General features: G+C 42.7%; 1 protein-coding gene across 1 annotated transcript; it reads right to left on the reverse strand.

Annotated features, from left to right (window-relative positions):
- On the reverse strand, nucleotides 1-24,597 carry slitrk3a (SLIT and NTRK-like family, member 3a). Its single transcript, XM_020643368.2, has 3 exons — nucleotides 23,768-24,597; nucleotides 22,970-23,057; nucleotides 1-21,179 (listed from the first exon to the last, which is right to left on the reverse strand). Exon 3 carries the CDS (start codon nucleotides 21,119-21,121, stop codon nucleotides 18,407-18,409), a length of 2,715 nt encoding a protein of 904 aa, XP_020499024.1. The 5' UTR covers nucleotides 21,122-21,179; nucleotides 22,970-23,057; nucleotides 23,768-24,597; the 3' UTR covers nucleotides 1-18,406.
- Between the last annotated feature and the right edge of the window lie 921 nt (nucleotides 24,598-25,518).

Here is a 25,518-nt window from a genome sequence, read left to right on the forward strand (position 1 = left end):
AAATTATACAAATTATAATGACTTGAGAGAAGTGTTGTTTCATGCAATGAAAAATGAAATATTGGTGTGAACAGATGGACAGCAACACTTGAATGGCGGTTAAAGAGGACATATTATACCCCTTTTCTACCTTTTAAAACAGTCCCCTGTGGTCTAAATGAAACATCTGTGCTGTGATTTGGTCAAAATATAACATGAATCAAGCACCAGAGGAGGTTTGTGACCCTGTATAAACCAGCTCTCTCAGAACGCTCAGTTTTGGTTTGTGTGTCTCTTTAAATGCAATGAGCCCCCCCCGGTAGACATCACTCCTCTGTAACTAAAAATGGCAGACCTGCACAAAAGTTTTGTTCTAGGCTGGGGGTGGAGTCCATGGGTTGAGATCCATGGGAGGATTTCTTTTATTTATATTTTTTTACTGAGAAAATGTGAAACTTTTCTCTGTGTTGTAAGACTTGCAGACCACAAACAAAGGACTGGATGGATTTATTTCATATTGTGTGGGTCAGTAGACACTCAGGTTACCCAAATATGTGTTCAAAAACACTGTAAAAGTGGATTTTTCACAATATGTCCCCTTGAAATATTGCAAATTTTGTCTCAAAATCTTGAAAAAGAAGACAAGATAGTCTGTTTAGTTATTGTTCTTTTGCATTTTTTTCCTGTTCCGTGACAATGAATAGACCTACTACGCACCCTGATCCTGGAAGGTTTTAATTCATGGTGTCATGTAAGCTATCGCGAGCTGGGCACAATAATAAAATAAAAAAACCTCAAACTACATTATAAAAGGTATTTCAATTGGAATGACTTAATTGATGTTTAAGTAGAATTTTACATGCAAACTTAACAAAAGAGACAAAATTGGAGTATTTTTTGTCCAGTTAATATCAGTGATTTAAACAGTTGTATGGTTAAACAAGTTTGAAAAATAATTTTGATCGTATGTAAACTGTTATTGATAGCTTATCTGGATTAATTCAAGGATTATTTAGCTATGATTTTCTCTATGACTCCACAGCACCACAATAGACTCTAATAAATAATTCATATTTTTCTGACATAGAAAAACAAAATACTGCAGTGTATGATGTTGTAAACCAAAATGTTGGTCAAACTTTAATTCAAAACTACAAAACAAAAATAATGTGAAGGTTTGTACCATGAGATTCCAATTTGCTCCTTTTTGTAATCAAATTAACATCCTCATTTAAAGTTTAATTTGCTTCTTTTTTTTATCTCTCACTCCCTCCCTCACTCTCTCTGTCTCTCTCTCTTGCTCTCATCAGCCCTGGAGTCAGGCGGTACGGGTAGCAACAACGAATTTCCCCGTTGCCATGGCAACTCTGAGCTGGGTGAACTTTTGTCAGGTGCCAAGAGCTTGGTGCAACAGAAAAGAGTTGGTTATGTGTTGTGTGTGTGTTTGTGACTGTGTGGGTCATGTGTATGTGCATATGCGTGTCCATGTGTGCTTATGAAAGAGCGTGTGTGTGTGCGTGCATGTGTGTCTGTGTGCGTGCGCGTGTGTGTGTGTGTCTGTTCGAACTTACACACAGTGCCACTTGTGAGTGTGAGGGTTAGCAGGGTAGAAAGAAAACTGTTTGCTTATCTTTGAGGAAGGCTGCAAATCCCCCTCCGGTCTGTCACTCTCTCACTCCTCGGGCTGCGTGATTCTTCTTCCCTTTTCTTCCTCAGACCCTCCCTCTTTATCTTCAATTATCTGCCTTTCAGAAACGCTACTGCCGCACACTTCTCCCTTCCACTGAACATACCGCAAAGGGACTCCTTAACTTTCTAGACCCCTTTTCTCCTCCATCTGCTCCCATGTCTATTTCTCTCTCTTCCCACCCCGAACTCAAACATGATAACTTATTGTGTGTACTTCTGTGTGTTCATACACCTACTCTCCTCCCTCGCCTTGTGCCATGATATGCTGAGTCTTAGCTCTCAAAGAACACTCTGTATTGATCTTTCCAATCCTCCCTCATACTCTTTCTGTCTTTCTCTGCTCCCTCTATCCATTACCCTCCCTTCAACCTGCTCCTTCTTCTGCAACCTGCATACACCGCTAATGACCCCTCTGCTAATTCAGACGCCATAAAGAGTTATGGAATGTCTCTATTTCATCACGACTGAGACGACAATTATTAAAACCTCTTAACTGGGAGTCAAACAGCAGAAGGCAATGCAGCTGGAGACTGAAAATAAACTTTATGAAACACCTTGTGGCGCAGCGACTGCATGCAGAGTTATCAGAAAGATCTGGAGGTGAAACATGTTTGTATGATTGCATGTCTGTGTGTATGTTAGTGTGTGTGTGTGTGTGTGTGTGTGTGTGTGTGTGTGTCCTAAATTAGGTGAATGACTTGTTGTTGCTGTGTGGCTCGGGCCTGCCAACACAGAAGCACTCTCTTTGACTTCACTTGATCAGTATGCAGCTCATCTCTGCATCACTGTCCTTGTGTTATAAATACTTAAGACACACCCACTGACACACACACACACTGACACACACAAACACGCACACAAACAGAAATAAATGCACACACCTCATCTCAATTTTGTCCCTGACTGCGTAGCTGCCAACCTTGTGTTATAAATATAACATGTAAAAAAAAAAAATGAAGGTGACAACAACAGAACTTGGACCAACTCCAACGTTCCAAACACACATGTGCGTGAGTGCTCATCTTTGATTCTCTCTCTTATATACACACATCAGAACACACCCTCAAATGCACAAATATGTGAACACACAGTGTACACTCCTCCAACACACTCTTCAGGGTGATAAATAAAGCAGTGCGAGCTCAGCAGTAGCCTTTTGCCATGTCAGGTTTTTTTTCTGATGTCTAGTTCAATCCAGGGGGAGTGGTTCAACATCACAACACTAATCTACTATGAGATACACAACATGTTACACACACACGAATACAGACTTCTCTGGTTCTTCACTTAGGCGACCTTTACAAAAGAAATCATTACACAAACCTGGACAAATCATCAAAATCAAATTAAAATGTAATGTAATGTACCTTCGGATGACTCAAAACGAGAAGACAGCATCTTTTACATTTCAATCAACTTTGCCAAACTGTTACACACGTAGCCAAAGATGAAAGTTGAATTTTGGAGCAAGGAAAAAAAAAAAAGTAATGTCATAAAAGTATTGGAGCAGTATCAGAAGTGAATATAAATTGGAAACCTGCACGATGATAAAAACTGGAATATGAAAGGTGCTGACTGTGACTTTGATGTTCGTTCAATTAAGGTGATGAAAAAGTTCTAAATTAGAAGAGCGACCCCCAGCTTCTTAAATTTCATACTCTGTAAAATGCAAGCATGAATCGAGCTCACTGGATGTGTGCTGTCATTCTGTCAAGTAAAAACAGAAGTCACGAACACAGAGCTGAAAAAGAAAAAAAAAGAAAAAAAACCAGTCACATCCACTCACTGAGGCGTGCGCCTTTCATGACTGAGTGAATCACAGGCAAGTCCCTGGACTTAAAACCTCCACAACATACCAGCCGAGATGTTTCATACTTGAATTGAGAAAAAGACTTATGCTCACATTCATGCACATGCTCGTCGCAATCAGACGTCCAAGTGGGCAAGGGAAGGAAAATGAAAAGTGCAAACCATGAAATGCTTGTGTTTATTCCTATGTTGGACTGTATGATCCACGCCCGCACATTCCCACACAAACAAGTGATTGACGTGGTGGCAGAGGGTCTGAAAATAGAGTTCAAGTGTGATCCTGGTCACACAAAAAAATGAAAACACACATATATCAGTCTTTGATATGCATTCTCAATTTCGTATCACACTTTAATCTCAAAGTGTAATAATCTTTAGTTAAATGAGATATTGTGTAAGATATATTCGTACCAACATATGCTGCTCTTTGAACCCTATTATATAACACTTTCTTTTTTTTTTTTTTTTTTTTTTGGATTCTTTTTCTTTCATATTTCCAAAATCCCATCCTCCTCTTAGCCACTGTTGCATGATTTGTACTTTTCCCTCGACTGCTCCAGATAGCCTACAGCTTTTGGCAATAACCTCCATGTCAGCCCTCTCTAACCTCTCAAAGACCCTGGCTTTGTTTACTCATGCATGCTTGAATGCTAATATGTCCGGTTAAGAGTCCAAAATGCAGAACAAATGGGGGGGGGGGGGGGGGGGGGGGGGGTTGTGTGTTTGTTGGTCCTGCGACTTTCTTCCCTCTCAATTTCCACCACGATGTTTCACAATGTAAACACTCTGGGCCATTTCACTCATGATAACAAGGGGGCTCAGATACAACGGGGAAAATGGAAGGTGAAAGCTTTGATACAGACGTTCAGGGATATTGGATGAGGATAAAGATCTGTTTTATCTTTCAGTGCACAAATACTGTATGAGCTTAAAAAATAAAAAATAAAATCCCCGAAGGTAATCAATGATTTTCTGCTCCCAGTTTGACTCACCAAAGATCACTGCAACATGAATGCTCCACCAAAAAGTCATTAGTGTTTCCTGTAGGTTTGTGTGCATTGCGTAGACCACCACACTTACATTTCATGCCCAGGATTATATGTGTCAAAGGGTTAATTGTGTAAAGTAAGAAGCTTTAGGATTAAATTAAAGGTGGAACATATTCCCTCAAGATAAGGCCGTATAATTTGATTAGCTAACTAGCATTTAAAGGAATGTAGATGTATCGCATGGTTATGATAGAATCTAATGCTTTCATGCTGTAAATGGGCAGTACATGACTGACATGACTGACTATAATAGAAAATGGCATTTATTCTGTTTTGAAAAAAAAAGGGATTATTTAGTGTCTAGAACTAAGTTTCTATATCATGTTTTCCTCAGAGTACACCACCAAGCACTTCAGAGAGACATTTTCACAAATACACTCATTCACTTTCTTGCAAGAGTTAGATACGAAGGTTCACACTTTTATATCTGTCTGTTAAATGTTAATCTGCTTCTGTAGATTTGCAGAGTTCAGCATCAGGATACAGGCAGGGGAGGCAGGCTAGTTTACTTTAGCAAAGAAGAAGCCAATCTCTGCTGATCTCAGATTTGAGCTGCAAGTTTCATGCTATGTGCACAGCCACACGTACAGTACATACACCGGTTAACATGTGGGCAGTGTGGACGTGCCCATTCATGCGGCTCTACCAAAACACTCTGAACCCTGCAAAGGACTCGTTCATATGAGACAGCTGCCACACTGTGTCACTGTGGAAAGAGACTGCAGACTGCAGTGGCCTCATTGAACACATAGAGAGTTCTAAGACACCAAGCTTCATGATCAAATAACCCAATTTTATTTTGCATCTGTTTATATGTAGGCTCTCTCTCTCTCTCTCTCTCTCTCTCTCTCTCTCTCTCTTTCTCTCTCTCACACACACACACACTCTATCACTCTCTCCCTCACTCTTTCTCACATTGGGGGAGTAAAATCTCTGTAAATATGATTTGATTCATATTCCTGTCATATTCTTTGGTTACAGTGGGACACTTAAATAACAAAACCTCAGAGTGCAAACGTGATTTAAAAATTCACCTGCCATGAGACGTGCCACTTTGCAGCCAAAATGATAGATGAATGCATTTTTACTATAAGAGATGTAAAACAAAATTCAATCTCTGTGCGGTTGCATATACAGTTCACTGAGGCAGACAGGTGAGAGAAAGACAGAAAGGTAAGAGACTCCGAGCAATAGCCGTTGAAATACTCGCCAACTGAAGTTATGTGTTGGGTATTCAATCATTTCTTGAGGAGTCAGGGAGAACGCAGCAGAGGAGAGTGAAGCAGTAAACCTCTTTGTTTCTATGATTGGATTTATTAATGAGTTACATGAAACAACTAAGGGTAAAGAGAGTGTTCATAATGACTGTTTCAATCTTTCTGGAATGGGAACCTAATGCAGACAATACAGTTTATGTCACATTTTAATAGGTTATTATGTACATATTTGGATTTTTTAGTGTATCTATGAAATGAAAAAAATACCATGTGGAATGTTGGCATAAATATACACACAAAAAGACAGGAAATAAAGGGTACAACAGGCAACATGATCTGGGTGATTCTTACTAGTGAGAATAAGCTATGGTCCTGAAACCTGGTGCAGTTTCTTATTAGGGACATAAAATTGAGTTTCCATTACAGCAATGTTTAAAATTCTTTGTTTTTGCGGTGAGTCAAACCATGAAAAAAACTTGGAATCATCCAAAGATTTTGTGGGATAATTATCTATTCTCCCAACTTACTCCAAACAAATTGTCAAACTTTCTCTTCAATTTCTAATACTGATCTCTCATTACATAGTTTAATGTTTGCATCCCTCACTATTAATCCTGGCCAGGCCAGAGATTTGTCTCAAAGCTATTCTGTAGTCACTGGGTCACAGCGTCTCTGGCCTCTAGGCTACTGCTGCTTCCAAACACCTTTTATAACATCATGACACATGATATGGAAAAAGGGGAGGGGGGGATGGGGAAAAATAGATGGGGTCAAAGTAGCAACAGATGATTTTACAAGTGCAAAGGATGAGGGCAGGGAGAAAAGAGAGACAGAAAAACAAGACCGTGAAGGAGAGGACAAGGGTGGCCACCTCTCTATCTTTCTTCCTTTCCTTTTTTCACACACACACACACACACACACACACACACGCACACACACACAAACATGCGCCCCATGTCTTTCTGTCTCCCTGTCTCTTACATCAACCTGCCTGCCAACCCCACTGACCTGGACGATCTATCAACCACTGCTGCGGTTTCAGAGGAAGGAGGGAGGGATAAGGAGGTGAAGGAGAGAAAGAATAGAGTGAAAGAGAGACCGGTAAGAAAGAAGGGAACAGGGTTTATGTGCTGCTTCCAAGTTAAAAGTAAACAATGGACAGGCTGAGAAAAACGTTGTGGTTTTTCATCTGCTTCTTCTCCCCTCTCACCAGCTAATTGCCTCCATTTCATTTCACACTCAGAGAGCTGATGCTAACAAAAATGCTAAACGCTCCCAATTAAATGAAGCATCAGTCTCTCTGGACAAATCCTCTCTGACATTTTTTTTTAGTACAAAATAATTTGGTGTAATGACCAGTGAAAATTATGATAAATCTCTCCGTGCTGTACCTCACGTCCAAGTACTGTTCAACAAGAGGGACAGTATTGCAGCTTTTACATTTTACAGTTCATCATCTTCCCCCATGCCTGTCCATCACCTGCTCCGACTTCCCCCCTTTAACGTTCAATCATTCTCCAGGGCAAATAATCCATAGAGCCTCCGAAAATTACTCAGTCGAAGCTGTTAAGCATGCTCCTTTTTTCAGACGTTTAAAAAATAGTTCCTACCCTTTTCTTCACCTTCTCCTTCCCTTTCCGTCTCCACTGAAATTCCTTTCAGTCCTCTCTAAAGGTGTCCATAATTTCACATGTCTGTGGTGTCTACATTGTTTATCTCCCTATCCTCTCTTCTTCTCCTCCTCCTCCTCCTCACCTTTCCATCTCAGACCCTCTCCCCCCTGGTTTCTTATCACACCCTGCCCTCTTCTCCCGGCAAGATGGAGGGAAGGAGTGTGTGTGTGTGTGTGTGTGTGTGTGTGTGTGTGTGTGTGTGTGTGTGTGTGTGTGTGTGTGTGTGTGTGGGGTGGGGGGAGAGCGGGGAGAGCGGGGAGAGCGGGGTGGAAGAGGAGATAGTGCAGAGAAGAGTGACAGCAGCTTATGGGTGAGGGGGGGCTTTTTCCCTCCACTTTTTCTATCTTGCTTTCCAACTCACTCTCTCTCTCTCTCTCTCTCTCTCTCTCTCTCTCTCTCTCTCTCTCTCTCTCACTCTCTCTCTCTCTCTCCCTCTCCCTCCCTTGTGCTGTCTCTGCCTCTCTTTTGAACGTACACACACACACACACACACACATATAACAGGGGTCTCTGGTCTTCTATGTCTGCTTGTGTTTCCTTAAGGGTTCTCAGCTTCACTCACACAGCTGAGATCTGCCGGTTGCTGCCCTCCCTGCCTGACAACTATATGCACCTTGCATGCCTAGCTGTCTACACACAAACACTCACATAAGCCTGCAGGGAAACACGGGAATACACACTGATAGGAAATATCTTCTAAAAAGAAGAAAAAAAAAAAGAAAATACACTTCACAGTTGCAAGCAAAGCAGGCATGTAAGACATGCATGCTGATTTGCAAAACCAGCACCCATACACAGCCATGCAGTGTGCTAAAAGCAAAGATCCTGCTTTTGTCCTGCCTGCGAGCATGAATCAGCATTCTGCCTGAATTATAGGGCTGCATTATGGATTCTCTCCGCAACCCACATACTCTCTAGACATTGTTGAGGGAAACAAACACATGCACACAAGCACTCACAGCAGTAGCAAGTAGACATCAGTGAAACCTTTGAATAACAAAAACAAGTGCTTATAATGTCAGTTTTTTTTGACAGTTTTTACACCATCACTAGAATTATACGCGCCCCTCCTACATTCAAAACTTGGCCATTCTCAATTTTGGTCTTCTCCCAGCCTGTGTTTTCGGGGCATGTATTATGAAATGGTTTAACACAGTTGGTGCCAACAGTCACAGTGTTATCTCTTGTTTTTTTTTGTGCTTTGGAAGAAAGTAAAGACATAAGCAAAACAGTGTATGAATATTCATAGACATGGGGAGCCATTTTGGCAGGGAAAGGGAAAGGCTGACGTGATATGGATCAATCTATTTTAAAGAAAAAGATATAACGTGCAAAAGATTTCAATGCATCTCATCCAAAAACATTAATGAATAGTTGGCTGTTGCATTAAAGTTCTTAAAGGTCTAAATGGTAAATGATAAATAAACTTGAGCTTGTATAGTGCTATTCTAGTCCTATGACTACTCAAAGGTCTTTTTACACCGCAGGTCACACCTACACATTCACACACTGATGGCAGAGGTTGCTGTGTAGTGACCATCTGAAGTAACTTACCTCATTCATGCACATTAATACGCCCCCAACAAAGCAGCGGGAGCAACTTGGGGTTAAGTGTCTTGCCCAAGAACACATCAGGCCTTTGGCTTCAGGATTTGGGGATCAAACCCTCAACCTTCCGGTTGAGAGACAACTGCCTCTACCACTGATCCACAGCCGCCCCTAAGTGAAAGTCTTACACAGATGGACACTCTACCTGTGCAAAAAATAAATAATGTTAATAACGTCATTACTAAGTTTGTACTTATCTCATAAATGCTCAGCAAAACTGTTTAATCCTCGAGTAGTTTCAGATATGGGACTGTCCTCATTACCTATAGAAATGCATACGCTTCTGTGTGTTTGTGTGGGCGAGTGGTGATCCCCTAAAAACTGCTCAGGCCCTAATTAAGCTAACTCCCGTCCTGTCGAGCTAATGCTAACAATGCAAGTGATCCCTGCTCATTAGGCAAAAATCTCCACAAATCTCTCCAACACTCTGCAGCGGAAGCAGTTACAGAGCGCTCTGACTAACACAACAACGGCTCCACATCATTACACACACTCTACACACACACACACACACACACACACACACACACACACACACACAATGGCACGCGATAGTCACGACCATACACACATACAGTGTGGAGACTTTACGCATCATTATGCTCCCTAACAGAGCAGAAATGTTTGGCTAACATCATAACATCAGGTCAGTGGGCAAGGACATGCCAGGGGTCTGTCTCAGTAGGCCGGATGAGACACACACACACACACAAGCAGACACACACACACAGACACATACACACAGACATAACTGGCTCTTAGCATTACGATATGGCATGTAGGCTGTAGCTTCATATGATCACCAAGCAACAAATGTACAATGAAAGTAGCTTGCGTTTTCTGAAATTGTATACACCAAAGGCCAGTTTACACCAGAAACATCATTTGAGCCTTTAAGCTTAAAGGGCTGGGTTGTGCTCATACACTGTAGATATGAATGGACGACGCCTGAGTGACGTCAGCCATCTGTTACAGCAGAGGCTCATCGGCAGCCGACGCCATGCTGGAAATCCTTTTCCAGCCTAACTTTCAGTCAACGTGAAGAAAGGTTAAGAGCCGAAGCTGAGGCGGGTTTTAAGCCTCTTGAAGAACCATTACATCGCACCACCCTGTCAATCATGTCAGCTACGCGCCTAACTATGGATGACACGTATCGCTTTCAAAATCAAAATAGAGTCATTTGAAGAAGAAGATCACCCTCCTTACAGTGTGTGCCAGTGATGACACTAATCCGGCCTATTTCGTGTTTTTGTACCAGGCTGTAATGTTTTTTTCTGCTGTAAAAAACTGCCTTTTTTGCCAGTCATGTGTATGTGACTTCCGGTGTTCCTGGAGCCAGCCTCATGTGGACACTTGACCAACTGCAGGATTTTGCACTTCCACATTGGCTTCACTTTTCAAGACCGGAGGCTGCTGCTTGGTTGTGCTGGACAATAATTTTCAATGAGTATCTTAAGGAGCATCAATGAAGCTCCAAGATGTATCCATTGTCATTACTTTCCTGTTCATTCTTTGGAAACACATTAAATATTCATTTTAATGCAGCCCTAATAAGTGCACCTTTGTGCTCTCTGCCTTTGCCGTATGTCCTATATCATCCCTCCCTGCTTCTTCTCGACTGCTTCTTCTTCCTTTACTTGCCCTCTGTTCGTGATTCTACTGTTGCCTGGGGCTAATGACCTGGAACCAGTAGCACACAGACATACACACACACACACATACATAAAGAGAGAGGGCTGATTGCATCGTAATGCAAATACAATTCCACGCCACACAAAATGGAACTGTAAAGTCAGCGTTAGTCTTTGCAGAAAACCTGCAGTTTTTCCCTGAGGAGGAGAAAATGATGTGCAAGCCACTAATTGTTTATTTTATTTCACTTGACCTTATAAATTCAGCTCTTTATCACATTGACCCTGCTAAATAGTCAATCATGTCACACAAACATTTATCCCATTACCAATCATTTATGGCCTTTGCTGCAGTCTTTTGCTGCATTTGTGCAGGTCTAGTGAAGGGTTGTTCCATCCACAAAAAAATACAACCTCACTAAAGCAGCAAGTGTCTGCAGCAAAGGATTGACAAGTGTGTTCTGACAAAGAGCAGCATGTGAGAGTCCCGGTCCTCATCCTGCTGATCTGCTCCCCTTCTCTTTCTCTCTCTCTCTCTTCAGTGTCTCTGCTTCTCTTCTTTTCTTCAGTGTCTCTGCTTCTCTTCTCTTTCTCTCCTCAGTGTCTCTGCTTCCTTTCTCTTTGTCTTTCTCTGCAACAGAATGTTGTAACCTCTTACAGGCTTGTTTTATGTATCAGGTATTTTCTTTCAATAACCAAAAACATCAGCTACACAAACCACCAGCAGGTGGCCTTGGCCAGCTAAACTATTCACAACCTAAGAGGAGGAGGTGAATGTCAAAGTATTACAGGCAGGCAAAAAGCGACACCAGAATTATTTATCTCTCACTACATCTTTCTCCCAATTAAACCTCAATGAGTTCAGTCAGAATATCCCATGTCTAAATGGAACATTTTAGTTAACAGTTTCAAATTCTGTGGCTAGTTTTCAGAGGTTATGAAACAGTTTCAATTCATGATGCCTCGATGTTACATTATGAAAGAAAATAAGAGCATCAACTACAGATTTGTCTTAATGGGTATGTATCCGTCTTTATATAATCACCACTTTGCTTTTCAAGCAGCACATCATACAGTAACCTTTCAGCAGAAGAAACTACACTGGATGTCAAATGAAAGACAACAGGGTAGACAGTTTTGATACCCATTAATAAGACCCTTATTTGAAGCTGTTTGGCCCATTTCCTCAGGTTACTTGTAGATTTGATGGAGCATTATCTAAAAGAAATGCACCTGGATATCCCAATGGCGATAGGACACACATGCATCCACAAAAACCACACACGCATACACTGTAGATTTAGCCTCAGGGGGCGAGCTGCAAACTCAGTAGCGTCAGTGGAATATTATAAAGCCTGAGAACACGGCAGGCTATCAAAAGAGACAGCAGGTCAACTGTTTGCTACTTGTCTGTGTGCGACACAAGAAACGGAAGCATGGATGGGTGTGAAAATGGAGTGAAGAGATTGGGATGGTCAAGATGAAGGAAAGTGAAAAAAAAAAAAGGAATGTGCATTTAGGTGGGAAAAAAACTGAGGTGACAAATATGTAAAACAAAAAACACTTGCAATATGCAGAGGATGCAGATGATTATGTTTTTGCATTTACGTTGCATTTTGGGGATAACAGAAAGAAAAGTGGTCCAGCTCATCGTTGTTAAAATCAAGGTGCAGAAAAAGAGCAGTCATTTTAAGTATGAAGCACAAAGTAGGACCCACACTGCGGAACAAAGACAGAGACGGGCTATTCAGAACACCAGCCAGGGACACTATGCTCCATATTTTACTTTATGAAATTATGCCTCCCCACTCTTCCCTTAGTGAGTGATAACACAGATTGCTGATATTTCTTGCCGAAGCTAAGACTGTAACACAATGCTGAGCAGCACAAATGACTGCAACTTTCCCCAACTTGCAGAATTTATTTATTTTTTTATTTTTTTATTTTTTGGACATAAGAGAGGACCACAATCTCCAGGGAACCAAAATTCACAAGGCAAACTGTACAACCTCATGACTTTTACGGTGCCCACGGTAGCAGAAGTAGCCAAGGGTTGAGAATTACCCTCTTCCTCTCTTTCACACTCTAGTTCTCCTTCTGCAGCCCCTTTTCTCACTTTTTTTTCTCATCTCCCTCCCCCCGCCCCCCCTCTCTCTTTTTCAACATAGCGGGTCAGTCGAGCTCCTGCACTGCAGCATAGTCAAGTGATGTTTAAGGCTTTCTCAGGATTTCAGGACTAAGGAAACTGTCCCAAGTAGCTCTCTTTCCTCTCTGTTTTTCTGTCTGCAGCTTCTCTCTGGCTTTATACTGTAACATATATTTACGCTACAGATAGAATAAGCATTATTTTAGTGACAGTTAGGTAGGCTTTTTGTGGCTTTTAAAAAAATAAATGGCAGTGTTATAGGATGACTCAAGGTGGCATACAGTTGCTGCAGTATGCGACATAGTATCAATGGTAAATGTAGTGCATGTATATGGTATCAAAGGCTGCACTTTCTGTCTCTATAAATACAGCCACAAACAGATGTACAGCACTTTAGTTAACCACAAAGAAAAGAAGACAAAAAGTTCTGCCATCAGCAGAGTTGCACAAAGTCAAGTACGCTTTCTTGACACACACACACACACACACACACACACACACACACACACACACACACACACACACACACACACACACACACACACACACACACACACACACATACACACACACACACAGAGCAAAAGAGCCGTCTCCAGATTTCCAAACAACACAAACACGCATGCACAAAGAAAGTGGAATGTGACTTTCTGTATGCAGCACCTGCAGTTTACTGCAATTTCAGCACCATGGTCAGAGACAGATTGGCTTTTCAGCAAACTGGAGATAATTCCCTTATTCCCAAATGGAGAAAGCATATCAAACTACATGCACACACACATAATGCAAAATTTAAGTGCTTGCAACCCTCCATCAGCCTCTTTATAAAGTGCTGTCTCTCTCTTTTACTCTCTCTCTCTCTCTCTCTCTGCTTTGGACTTTCTTTTTGGTTAATTGGACAATTACAGCTTATTTCGGTGACAAAAGAGCAAAAGAAGAATCCCTACTTTCTCTAAGTGGCACATCCTTCACAATCCTCTCCTGACAACTCCATGTTCTCTCACCCTTCCCTAAGCCTCTTGTCTGTGCTCCCCCTCCCATCAATAGTGCTCTCAAACTGATCCCTTCCTCCCATCTTTTTATTCCTCTCACTGTTCACTCAGTGCTGCCTTCCAAAATCATGTCTGGGCTAACCAACATTCTCAAGTACTGAACTAACACACTTATGGGGGCAGAGAATCCATCCATCTGCCAAAGTACGTACTGTACATATGAAAGCATGTGTGCACACACGAAAAAAAAAAAAAAAACTCATAAGGGGACTGACAACTGACATCGCCCTGCTGCTTCCTCACAGTAAAGGCCCAAAAATAACCAGAGCAAAAAATGCTGGAGGAAATGAGAGGGAGAAAAAATAGCATCACACCACACATGAAACCTCATCCCTGGAGACCACCTTAAAAGTGTACCACTAATCCACACAGTCATATCCAGGTTTCTGCCTCCACTCAACACAAAAAAATATCCACTTGTTTTTTCTTTTTCTTTTTTTGCCAACAACAAATAGCTACAGCGAAATGGCGTGAGAGTGTACAGAAGCTTTTCCCTGAAAGGCTTATAATACCCCCCAGATCTCTTAAAGGAGCAAGTTCTAAACAATCATGACTTAACCTGTTGGTTTATACGAATGCTTTGCTTCGTTATATCCCGCATTATGTTTTAATTAAACTTTTAGATACACGCCTGAGGGGGAACATGCCAAGCATTCTTGCAATTTTACTTTCAAGTACAACCAGCCAAAACCAACTCAAGAACTCAAAAAAAATGGCATACAGCAACTTATTGTCAGTGTTTTATTTGAATGTGTGTCTCCTGATCCCTGTAGCTGTGTCATAGAACATAATTCAACCAACTTAAGCCTGGCTACAAAATATATATAAATAAAAGGAGCGCCTAAAGGTAAGCTAGGGTGCAGGTAAAGGCCAAGAATGCGAAGAATATTCAACACAGGCATTTATGTTCCACAAAAGTTAGGGCTAACGAAATAATAAAACTGAGATGAATTAAAGGAAACTTGAAAAGCAAAATTCGGTTTTTATCTTCCTTGCTTTCAAAGTTGGTTTAGATTGTTAAAATAACAGAATTCAAGCAAACAAAGACAAAAGCTTGAGGAAGGATTCAACAGCCAAAGCAACATTCAAGACTGGAAACACAGAATAGACGACTCAAAATCAGAGCAGAAAAAAACTGAAAGAGCAGATGACGTAAAGAGGGAGAGAGAAAGACATTGCAGGGACAGAGACAGAGAAAAGCCAAGGACAGAAGAAAAAGGCACACACTGCATTTACCGTGCTGAAGTCTTGCCAACGTACAAACCCCGAGAGAGAGTTCTTGAAGAAAAAGGTTAACTCCACTGCGAAATTCAAATATCACTGAGATAATAGAAGACAATTTGGACCAGCAGGGCATGTTTACATTTCACACGTAAAGGAAACATTTATCCAACCTCCATTGGTCGCCCCTATCCAATACTCTACCAAAGTATGACATTACTTGGAGGTATTAGTGCAGGATAACAGGAGGTTTTATTGGGGTAAAAACCACTCAGCATGGTATAATGGGACAAAAGCCCAACACTCATTTATGAAATATTATGGAAGGTGGGTGCCAGGTTGGGGAGGATACAAGGTTACCAAGATATGGGACTATAGCAAAATCATCAATGATCCAAAAAGTTTATTCATGTATTCATTTGGGGGTGGGGGAGACGGGGAGGGTCGAGGTTAACAGAGCAATGCATTATGTTTTTAATCAAACTGAGTGCACACCGAAAATGCTGACCATATAGTCTAATCTCTTGGTCAGTGAAAGTACGGCTCTATGTGTGTGTCCATTTGTCTATGTGTGTATGTATGTGTTTAAGCCAATAAGGTAAGACAAGGAGCAGACAAATTAGGTGGTGCAGCAGAATATGGGGTACAATGTTGTGAACGTTTCTGCAAGGTGTAAACAAAAAGCCTTGACGTAATGCCATCATGCTTAAAAAGGCTTTATATGAAGGTATCCTTCAATCATTTGTGTCACAAAACTGAACAATTAATACAAAACATGGTAAACGTCCATATTGATAAATAGACTGGATCATTGATGATCAATACTGGAGATGACACACAGACTTGGCTAAGAGACTTCCCATTTAACTGGGAGGTATGTGGTTTGCTACATGTCTTCCACTTAGTATAAGCTGACACATATGAGAAACTTTAACACCCAATTCTAAAACGGAGGATAACCTCTTCTAGAAAATCAAGATGAACCAATGAATTGCACATCATGCTCATTTTGAAACAAAACAAATGAAAAGCTCTTAATTAAAAATTTCCCTCCAGGACAGTGGGAAAAAAATACTGTGTTGTTCTTTCCAAAGATAGTCCTAACTTTTTTTTTTTTTTCAGCTTATTTGGTCCCAAAAATCATACGATTTCTAAAATTGTGACAGCAAAAAAGTTTAGCAGTTAAGAGCTGCTGGACTACTCGAGATCAATGCTACTACAGTAAGGACTCAATGCAAACATGTCAATGTGCAACAATCAGCAATCGGAAACGTAATATACCAATACGCAAAAGCATTATAAAGCCCCTCCAAAATGTTCTTTTTTGAAAATAAAGTTTTTATTTTATTATAGAGCTGCTTTATTCTGCCATGTTCAAGACAATAGGTTGAAATCAATCATGTGAAATAGGGGAGAAAACATGAAACAGGTGAAATTGCGCTGAAATGAATAAAAATATATTTTGCAACATTAAGGTGTAATATAGATATTTTGAAAACAATTCATTAAAATACAAGACTTGATGACCTCTTAAGATAAGCATTTTGTGCATTACTTTATACTGTAACTGCATCCAATCTAGTTAATACCTATAGAACCTGAACGCTTTATATCGCCCTCCAGTGGACTCAGTCCACAATGCTACTTCAGAGGGAGTCCGAAAAATTAGATGTGCAAATGAGCTTCTCCGTATCTCTTTTTCATTGCCTCCCTATTACCATTAGTTAGCCTGCATCAGCAATACCCATTCATATAATTCAAACTGCAGCATGCCTCACTGATTTGGTATATCCTGTGATATAATCCACTTTAAAACCAGCAGCGGTTACTTCACTTGTTCTGGCTCTGAGTTTAGACTCAACACAACTAGGACCAGTGATGTAGTGGCAAATAAAGATTGTGCACTATGATATCCAGCAGGGGCAGGATCATAGGACAAACTACAAATAGACACAAAAATAGATTATTTCTCAGAAGAAAAAAATAAACCTTTCCCCTAAAACATAAATTACTTTTGCGCTAATCCAAAAATAATGAGCTGAACTAAGATTAAATGTTATTGCCCTCGACTACATTTCTGCCTCACTCTATTGGTTCAGTAGCTATTCCTCCTTTTTCCAGCAGCTTTGTCTCGTGCTCGTTGGCCACTTCTCCAACATGCCGTTGAAACTAGACACCAAATACACAGCCTGTCAATAGCGCTTGACACAGGTTCCCGTGGCATCAACCCTTTCATCATTTGATTGAAGAGTTTGTTTTTATTAAGAAGGCTATACCAGACGCATAATCACTATACATTGATTTAACATTACCTTTACAAGTAAATTCTTCACTGAAATTACAGAATAAATATATGCACAATTTTCTTCAAATCTTTGTGAGAGAGAAAACATTAAAAGTGCTTCCTACAAAGCCATTAGTGGGTGACAATGGGGAATCCAGAAGCAATGGAAGGGGAGGGGAAGGGGGGTCAACAAAGTGCGTGGAAATATCCAGAAAACCTTGAGCGTTGTCTTATAATAATATTCACAAATGTTTTACCATCCGTACATCGGCGCGTCCTTTTTACCAGAAGCACCCTGATATAGAGAAAAGTCCTCATTAATAGTAATAACCATATTAATAAGATATAAAAATTAAATAGAACACTGAACTGTAAATGCGTTGCAGTATTTCTGTTCATAATGAGTGTGATAGGTATGAGTAAATCCCCTCACTTCCTGCAATGAAGTGAGTGCATGCAGCAAACTGCAGTTCATTTGAATATATAGTTTTTTTTTCTCTCTCTTCCCTCCATCGCCTACAAACTTCATGTGCACGGCCTCCAGGTGTTTGTGCATCCTAGTCAGGGGTAAAAGGAACAGAAAGAAAACCCCCAAGTCAGGGAGACGTCCAGCTCCCGTGTGTCTTTCACACCATGGTAACTCCATTAAAAGGGGGTTTTAGTGAGAGATGTACTTTAAGATGTTTTGTATGTTTTTATTCCCCGGTGCCCCTCTTATTCCTCTTTTGCTCTCTCGGGCATATAGAGATATTTATATAATATAAAAATAACGGCTGTTGACATTGCTGGCTACTCTGAAAAAAAGGCACTTCATTGAAATATCTGAGAATGGCCTCTCCTCCAAAGTGATTTGGGGGGGGGGTGGGGGTGGAGGGGAGGGGGGAACTGTGTTGTTACCGTATAATAATATATCTTTTTTACCATGCTGCTTTTTCAAGTTATTGTTTTTTTGATATTGGTTTTTGGGAGATTTTGCTTTGAGGGTGGCAAAGTGAATGTGTTGATTTTGTGTTTTGCTTCCCCCCCCCCCCGCATGGATTTCAGATGTTAAAACCGGTAAGATTTTTCCAAGACTTCGAGGTAATCCGGCTTGGTTTGAAGTTTGGCCCTTAACTCGAGGTAATCGCTTTGGGACGGGTCGGGGTAACAGCCTTTCCCCGCCGTAAAAAGCAATGTCTCCTTCAGCCGTGCATCCTGCTGCAAATCTGGGTACTGCATGCCTGGTGGATGTGCATGCGCCACATGCATGTCCTTTAGTTTGGGTACCGTCCCATACAAACAGTCTACAAAGCCCACCGTCGGTGTGGGCCTCTGACTGTCAATGACGGTAGGGCAGAGCCCTCCGTTCTCGTGAAATCCTGCCATGTCAGCCGTTGAGTGGTTGACTGTGACAATGGTGTTGAGTTGAGAGTTGGAAACGGCCATGGTCCACTCTCTATCTTTCTCTAGCAAGGTTCTGTAGTTACTGTTGCTACTGGTGCCATTGTCTTTCTTCTCTGAAAACTGTGCTCTGTCGTCCTCAGCTATTTCTCCCTCTCTAGGCTTATATATGGGGTTGTTACACATCTGAGTCACGGGGTGGGGGATGTAATCATAAACGTGACCGTGGGCGTGTGTGTGACTCGTGTGATTGTGTGTGTGCATACTGGGTGTTGGTTTCTCTGGTGTGCCAGCATTGCCAGCACAACTCTGCCTTGGTGGGTCCTCAAAGATCCTGCATTGCATTTGGATACCCGTCAGATCTACCTCAGAACGTTTCCGGTAGGGTAGCTTCTTCCTGCGACGAAGAACAAAGGCAAAAAACCCGGCAGCCACAAACACAGCAGAAATGAAGAGGATGAGGAGGCTGAGGATGAGGACAGACAGTGGGACAGCCCCTCTCCCGCCTGCCTCCCCCATGTTAGAGCTCCCCGTGGTGTAGTCGTCCCCCCCAGGCAGAGCAGGTGAGGGTACAGAAGAATACTTAAGCTCAGGACAGATGACCTCAACCTCCAGAAAGCGCAGGTCCTTCCCAAAAGCATACTCAGGTGTCTTGCAGAAGACATCTCCAACCACGATGACTGAGGAGAGTTTTTCTAACCACTGTTTGAGGGGGATGATGTCACAGGAGCAGTCCCACGGGTTCTGGTGGAGATCAATCTGGACAATGGAGGACAGATGCTCAAGAACACCATGCACAGGCATGGAAAGGAAGTAATTGTTACGGAGGTTGAGGCGTGCAAGGTTGGTGCCAGCAAAGGCATCGGTGGGGAGGGAGCGCAGCAGGTTGTCATTGAGAAAAACCAGCTGCAGGTTTGGCATTAGGGAAAAAGAGTTGGGTTGTATCTCACGGATGACGTTATACTCAAAGTAAAGATAGCTCAACATCTGCAGCCCTCGAAACATCCCAGGGGTGAGTCTCTCGATGTCATTCCCATTAAGATATAAACTTTTCAAGTTTGGCAGGTTGATAAAGGCGCCCTCCTGGACATAGGATATCCTATTATTCCCTAAATGCAGTAAATCCAAACTTGAGAAGTTCCAGAAATCAGAACGGTAGATTTTCTGTATTAGGTTCCCACTGAGATACAATTTCTTGGCATTGAGAGGCCGAGGGAGGAGCTCAGAGATGTTGTGAAAGCCTTTCTCTTTACAGTTAACTGTAAGTCCTAGGTCATTGATGTGAAGGTTGCAAGTGCAACCAGCTGGACAAATTATCGGGATTGGAGGCCTTGTTTGGTAGCCAGCGATGGGAGGCTGGTTGATACCTGGGTAGACGCTACGAGGGGTTGGTGAGTTCTTTGTGGGCCGAGGTCGTTTGGTAGGCTTGACGACTCTTTCCTTGTATTCCACAGAAGAGGCTGTGTTGTGAAAGGAGGAGAGCATAGAGGAAGGTTTAGTAGGCCATGTGTTCTCATTGCTAAAAGGGACCCGGGGAATTCCCAGCTTGGCCTCAATCTCTGCATCAGAAAGTAACGGGCAGAGCTCGCTGCGCTTGATTTCCCGTAAGTCTTTCCCATGTAAGTGGAACGGGTACTCGCATGTGATCTCCCCAACTAAAGCTGTATAAGGGATCCTCTCCAGCCATGTTTTCAACTGGACAATCTCACAGACACAGTTCCAGGGGTTCTCTTCCAGCTGGATTTCCATTAAGCTCCTCCCAACATACTCCAGTGTGCCTTTATATGGCAATGTCTTTAGTCTGTTTCCTCTTAGGTCCAGATGAGTGAGTGACACAGACCGGAAAAGATAATTTGGGAGCACAGGGATGAGATTGTCATTTAGTATGAGCACTCTCAGTTTGTGGAGGTGCCTGAATGCACCACTTTCAATCCGTTTGATAACATTGTAGTCTGCCTGGAGATATTCTAAACTCTCCAAGCCCAGAAAAGTGTCATTCCGGAAAACTTCAAGTTTGTTTTCGTGTAGGAAGAGCCGTTTGAGTATTCCTAAGCCATTGAATGCCCCAGCATGGATATCCTGTAAGGCATTATTACCGAGGTTAATGGATATCGCGTTGTTTAGGTGGAGGAAGCTGTTAAAGTAAAGCTTCCTCATCGAATTTCTCTGCAGGTTGAGCTTGAAGGGCCGACTCCAAATCTGGGAGATCTGGCTGACGTTTGTAAATCCTTTACTGTCACAGTGGACGTGAAAAATGCCCTCTTTGACCTCGCAGTAGCAGGGCTCGAAGCAGGGCTCGTCTATCTCCTCGGAGTCTTCGAGTAGTGGGATCGGCGTGGTCCATCCTAAGGCTATGGTGCTCAGCAAGGTAACCCACAGCATCCTTGCTGACACCACGGGGATGAAGTTTTGGCTCCAGGGACAGAGCCACTTCACAGCACTACAACAGAGAACAGAGAAAAGACAATGGAAAGGGAGGAGGGTGAGAATGGTTGGGAAGGTAATAAACAAACAAGAACACACACACTCAAAGTGAAGCGTGAGTTAAGAGATAGACAGACAGAGGGGGGGAAAGAGAGAGATAGAAAGAAGGCATTAGTTTGAGCAGATTAGAAGACAACTTTGAAATCATTACATAATATAATGACGTAGGATACTGCTTTAGATGTGCAATATTGTTTGCTAATTTTAAAGAAAATATAAGCCAGCACACTTGGATGGGTGATATGATACTCTGCTACACAAACAAATCTCTGCATTCAGACAGTTACCGTCAGTATATTGGGGGAATTTATTATACAGCAGATGTGCTGCTAAGGTTGCAATAAATCAGCTCAGAGATGCTTATCTCTGTGAATAAACGGCGGCAAAAAGCAAGTGGGCGAGGTTGGTGGTGAGGAGACACCGTCCCTGTGCTGTGTTTATTACATAAGAGGGACCTCAATCCCTCTTTAGATAAATGAGAGTAAAGGAAAAGCGCGGGGGAAATCGAGTAGGTGCACCGAAGGTCTGACGCAGGGAGAGGACGAGAAGGAAATGGTGTCAGCCTGGTGACCATTAGCGGGATGAGATGAGGACTGTTGGAGGACTTGCTGAACATCCCATCACATTAAATTAATCTCAGCATATGTATATGAAATCAGAAAAAAAAAAAAATGTAATAGTGCCATTAATGCTTCAACGCTGCAGGGGCCGCTTTCAACAGTGCAAAGACGTCAGAATCATGTCAAAATGAGGGGGTGGGGGTTATGGGGCTGGTCCAAATGGTCCGATGGTTCTCAAGTGCAGAAAACAGCAGAGCTATTTTTCCTTGGCGATTTCATCTAGTTAAATAACCAACAAATGCATCCAGTAAACAGGAGAAACTGTCAACTTCTTCAGTGTAATTGAGTCTCTCCTATTACAAAAACATAAACAAAGCGTGTATTTCTAGCTTCCCTGATGGTGATGATTGAGGAAATAGTTAAAGGAATAACGGCACGTGAAAAGCGCAGTGGGCGAAGAAGTTGCTCCAAGACGCTCAGATAAGAGGCTGTGTTTGAGTAAATCCGGCCGGCCTTGAAACAAATTTAAACTAATAATAACAATAATAATAATAATAATATTGGTAATAATAATAAGGACCATAAAAGTCCTTTTTTTTATATGAAAATGAGGGGATGATCCGAGATCCCGTTCCCGTGATAAGTGGGAAAAAGTCAAAGACACAAAAACAAACGCATTGAATATCTTTTCTGCAGGCTGTGACTTCTCATACTCGCGCGGACACACACGCGCGCGCATACGCACACACACTCGCATGCATACAAACGTGCGTACACGGAGCTGTCCGTTCATTCGACGGTGCTGAAAAATTCCAAAGGAGATGAAGCGCCGGGACCGTCTGCCGTAGAGCCGCTCTCCAAAGCCCAGCAAAAAAAAAAAAAGAAGCAAAGTAGAGAGGGAAAAATAGAAAATATCGAGTAATCCCCCTAAAAATAGCTGGTGGTAAAACATGAAAAAAATATCCTAGAATACGAGCTCCTCAATGCAAAACGAACTGTTTTCATTCCCCTCTCCGTGCATAATCCTCCAGGATTTATCGATCCCGCCTCCACGGTAGAGATCAAAAAGCGCAAATGCGATGTTTAAAAAAAAACACAAAGTCAAAACGAGATTCAAACAGTTGAAAAAATAACGCGTTCCATATCGCATTCCCCTGAGATGTTTCAAATCAGTTGATATACGTACTTAGTTTAGTGGGATTCCAACTTCACATATCCTCCTGCGGTGTGTTTCGTTGTCGCCCGGTGCGTCCCGCTCACCGTCCGATGCCGGGCTGCGAGGGAGAGGACAAGAAATGCGGGGAGGGGGGTGGGGATTTGGGTGGGTGGGGGGGGGGGGGGGGGGGGTGACGGAGCCGTCAAAGGAACGGGGGGAAAAGGAGAGGACAGGGGAGGAGAGGAGAGGAGAGAGATGGGGGGGAGAGAGAGCAGGGCATTGAGGAGGGAGAGAGGAAGAGATGCGCATGTGAATGAGCCACGGATTCAAAGCCAAGCTGGGGGAAATTCTCCAGAGCCCTGTGTACTTACATACATTAAAAGTGGAAAATCCAGTGAAAACAATTAACAGACTGCAAGGCTGAATTCATATTCAACTAAGTTATTGTAAAACGTTGACACCTGACAATCTCCCTTGCGTCAAAACAAGAAGTCGTGCTCACATTTACTGGAATTTAACACAGAACAATGTTGCTGTCAATACAGCACAGACAGCAGACAGCTTATTGAAATAAATGCCAAGCATAATGCAGTAGCCTTCCGTCGTGACATTGGCAGGGAAACGGCGAATGAAGAACAAACGGCTATTGATCAGACGACTGGATCCCTGCGATCCGTTATCCTGCTTACGGAGATGCTTGATGTTCCCTTTTAAGTCCATGGCTTCGCAGACACATAAGCATGCAAACACACAAACACACACATACACATCTGCATAAGGTTCCCCATGATACACTCCAGCACAGGCAAACATTGCCTAAGCACTCACCTTAGTTTGGTACTGCGATTGGAAAGCATCGGGAAAAAGGACCACTATGAATCTTGTTAGATCTCTCTCCCTGCTCCTTCTGTCGCTCTATCTCTCTCTCTCTCTCTCTCTCTCTCTCTCTCTCTCTCTCTCTCTCTCTCTCTCTCCCTCCCTCTCTCACTCTGTGGCTGAGGCAAAAGAGAGGAGAGAGGAGGAATGAAGACGTGATAGGAATGCAATCTCCCCCACTCTTGCTCTCCGGTGACTCTGACTCTCTCCCTTCTTTCTTGTCTCTTCTTTTTTTTTTTTTTTCAAAGCAGTTTGCTTAAAATGCAAGCCCTCAACTTGTGCCAGTCCGCTTCCTCTTCCTCCCCCTCTCCTCCTCCTCCTCTTTCTCCTCCGCCGCCGTCGCCTCCGCCCCCCCCTCTCGGGCGAGCGATCAACAACTGTGCTGCCGGGTGAGAGTGCTCCCCTCTCGGTTTCAGGACCGTGTCCCTGTCCGGTGCAGCGATAGCAGGAGTGTGTGGATCATATTGGCGCGAGGTTCAGCTGCTACCTTTTTCTTGCTTTCTTTCCTGGCGTCCGTTTTCCCTGTCGTGCGTCAGAGAGGAGTGAGGGACTGAGCCGGGGAGGTGGCGGAGGGAGAGGAAAGGGGTGAGAGACGCAATAGCGAGAGATCTGGCGGTGAGAGTTAGAGGAAGAAGCGGGGGGAAATAGTGATGGTAACGGTTGCACTATAGTTCTGGGTGCTGACGAGAAGAGCAGAGGAAGCGAAGTGAAGAGAGGAGAGGGCGAGGTGGTCTCTGGCTTTCTTGGCGGCGACGCGCATCAAGGCAAAAAAAAAAAAAAAAAAAAAATACGAGTCAGGGAGCGCGTTGTGCAGGTTGGGTGAGACTGCCAGACCTGTAGATGACAGCAAGACTGCTCTCTCTCTCTCTCTCTCTCTCTCTCTCTCTCTCTCTCTTTCTCTCTCTCTCTCTCTCTCTCTCTCTCTCTCTCTCTCTCTCTCTCTCTCTCTCTACTTGATCATCATATTAAGCATTGAGATAAATCTCAAAATGATCACAATGATAACCAATTCTTCTGCTGAGGGGAGTTCTCTCGGTTAAACGTGGAGTTGGCAGCCCTCAACCTGCCAGTGCCTCTTCTGTCTACTGTGGAGACGAATAGGGTGGCCACGGGTTTCCACAGCAAGCGAGGGGAGAGGCAGGGAAATAAGGAGTGCTTCATCTTTCCCCACCGTTTGCGTGCCTTCCCCCGCCTCGCCTCCAGCGGGCAACACAAGCCCGTGTAGTGAGCAGCGAGCAGAGCTAGAGCTCACAAGCACGACCATCCATCACGAAGTACAGCTCTTGCAGCTCTACGAGGAGGGGGGGGGGGGGGGGGGGCTGATTTCAGTAGAAATGCAAAACATTTATGGTATTTAACAGTTCAACTATGACATTAGAAATGCGTGGAAACTGTCATAAAAAAGTCCTGTTAATACTGCACTGACTTCACCGGTGTATACCTCATTTCTGTAAACAATACTGTATGTTTGCCTCTACCCTGTATTATACAGCTGCACATCTCAGGAGAACCATGACAAGTTACAAATGGCAACTAAACATGATGACAAGTTAAACTTAAATGTTATAAAAAACTTTTAGACAAGATAAATCATCCATATGAAGGAGCTCAAGCCCCCTGGTGTTCCAAAATACAAACACATGGAATGAAATGAATGAATGAACCTCTTATACCCCGAAGAGTATTAAAGTTGTGCACAGATC

Source organism: Labrus bergylta, chromosome 11 (assembly GCF_963930695.1).
Source record: "Labrus bergylta chromosome 11, fLabBer1.1, whole genome shotgun sequence".
In the NCBI taxonomy this organism is placed as follows: domain Eukaryota; kingdom Metazoa; phylum Chordata; class Actinopteri; order Labriformes; family Labridae; genus Labrus; species Labrus bergylta.

What these genes read in the sequence shown, in the direction of transcription:
- slitrk3a (XM_020643368.2), bottom strand. Translation starts at nt 21,121, where the DNA reads ATGCTGTGGGTTACCTTGCTGAGCACCATAGCCTTAGGATGGACCACG.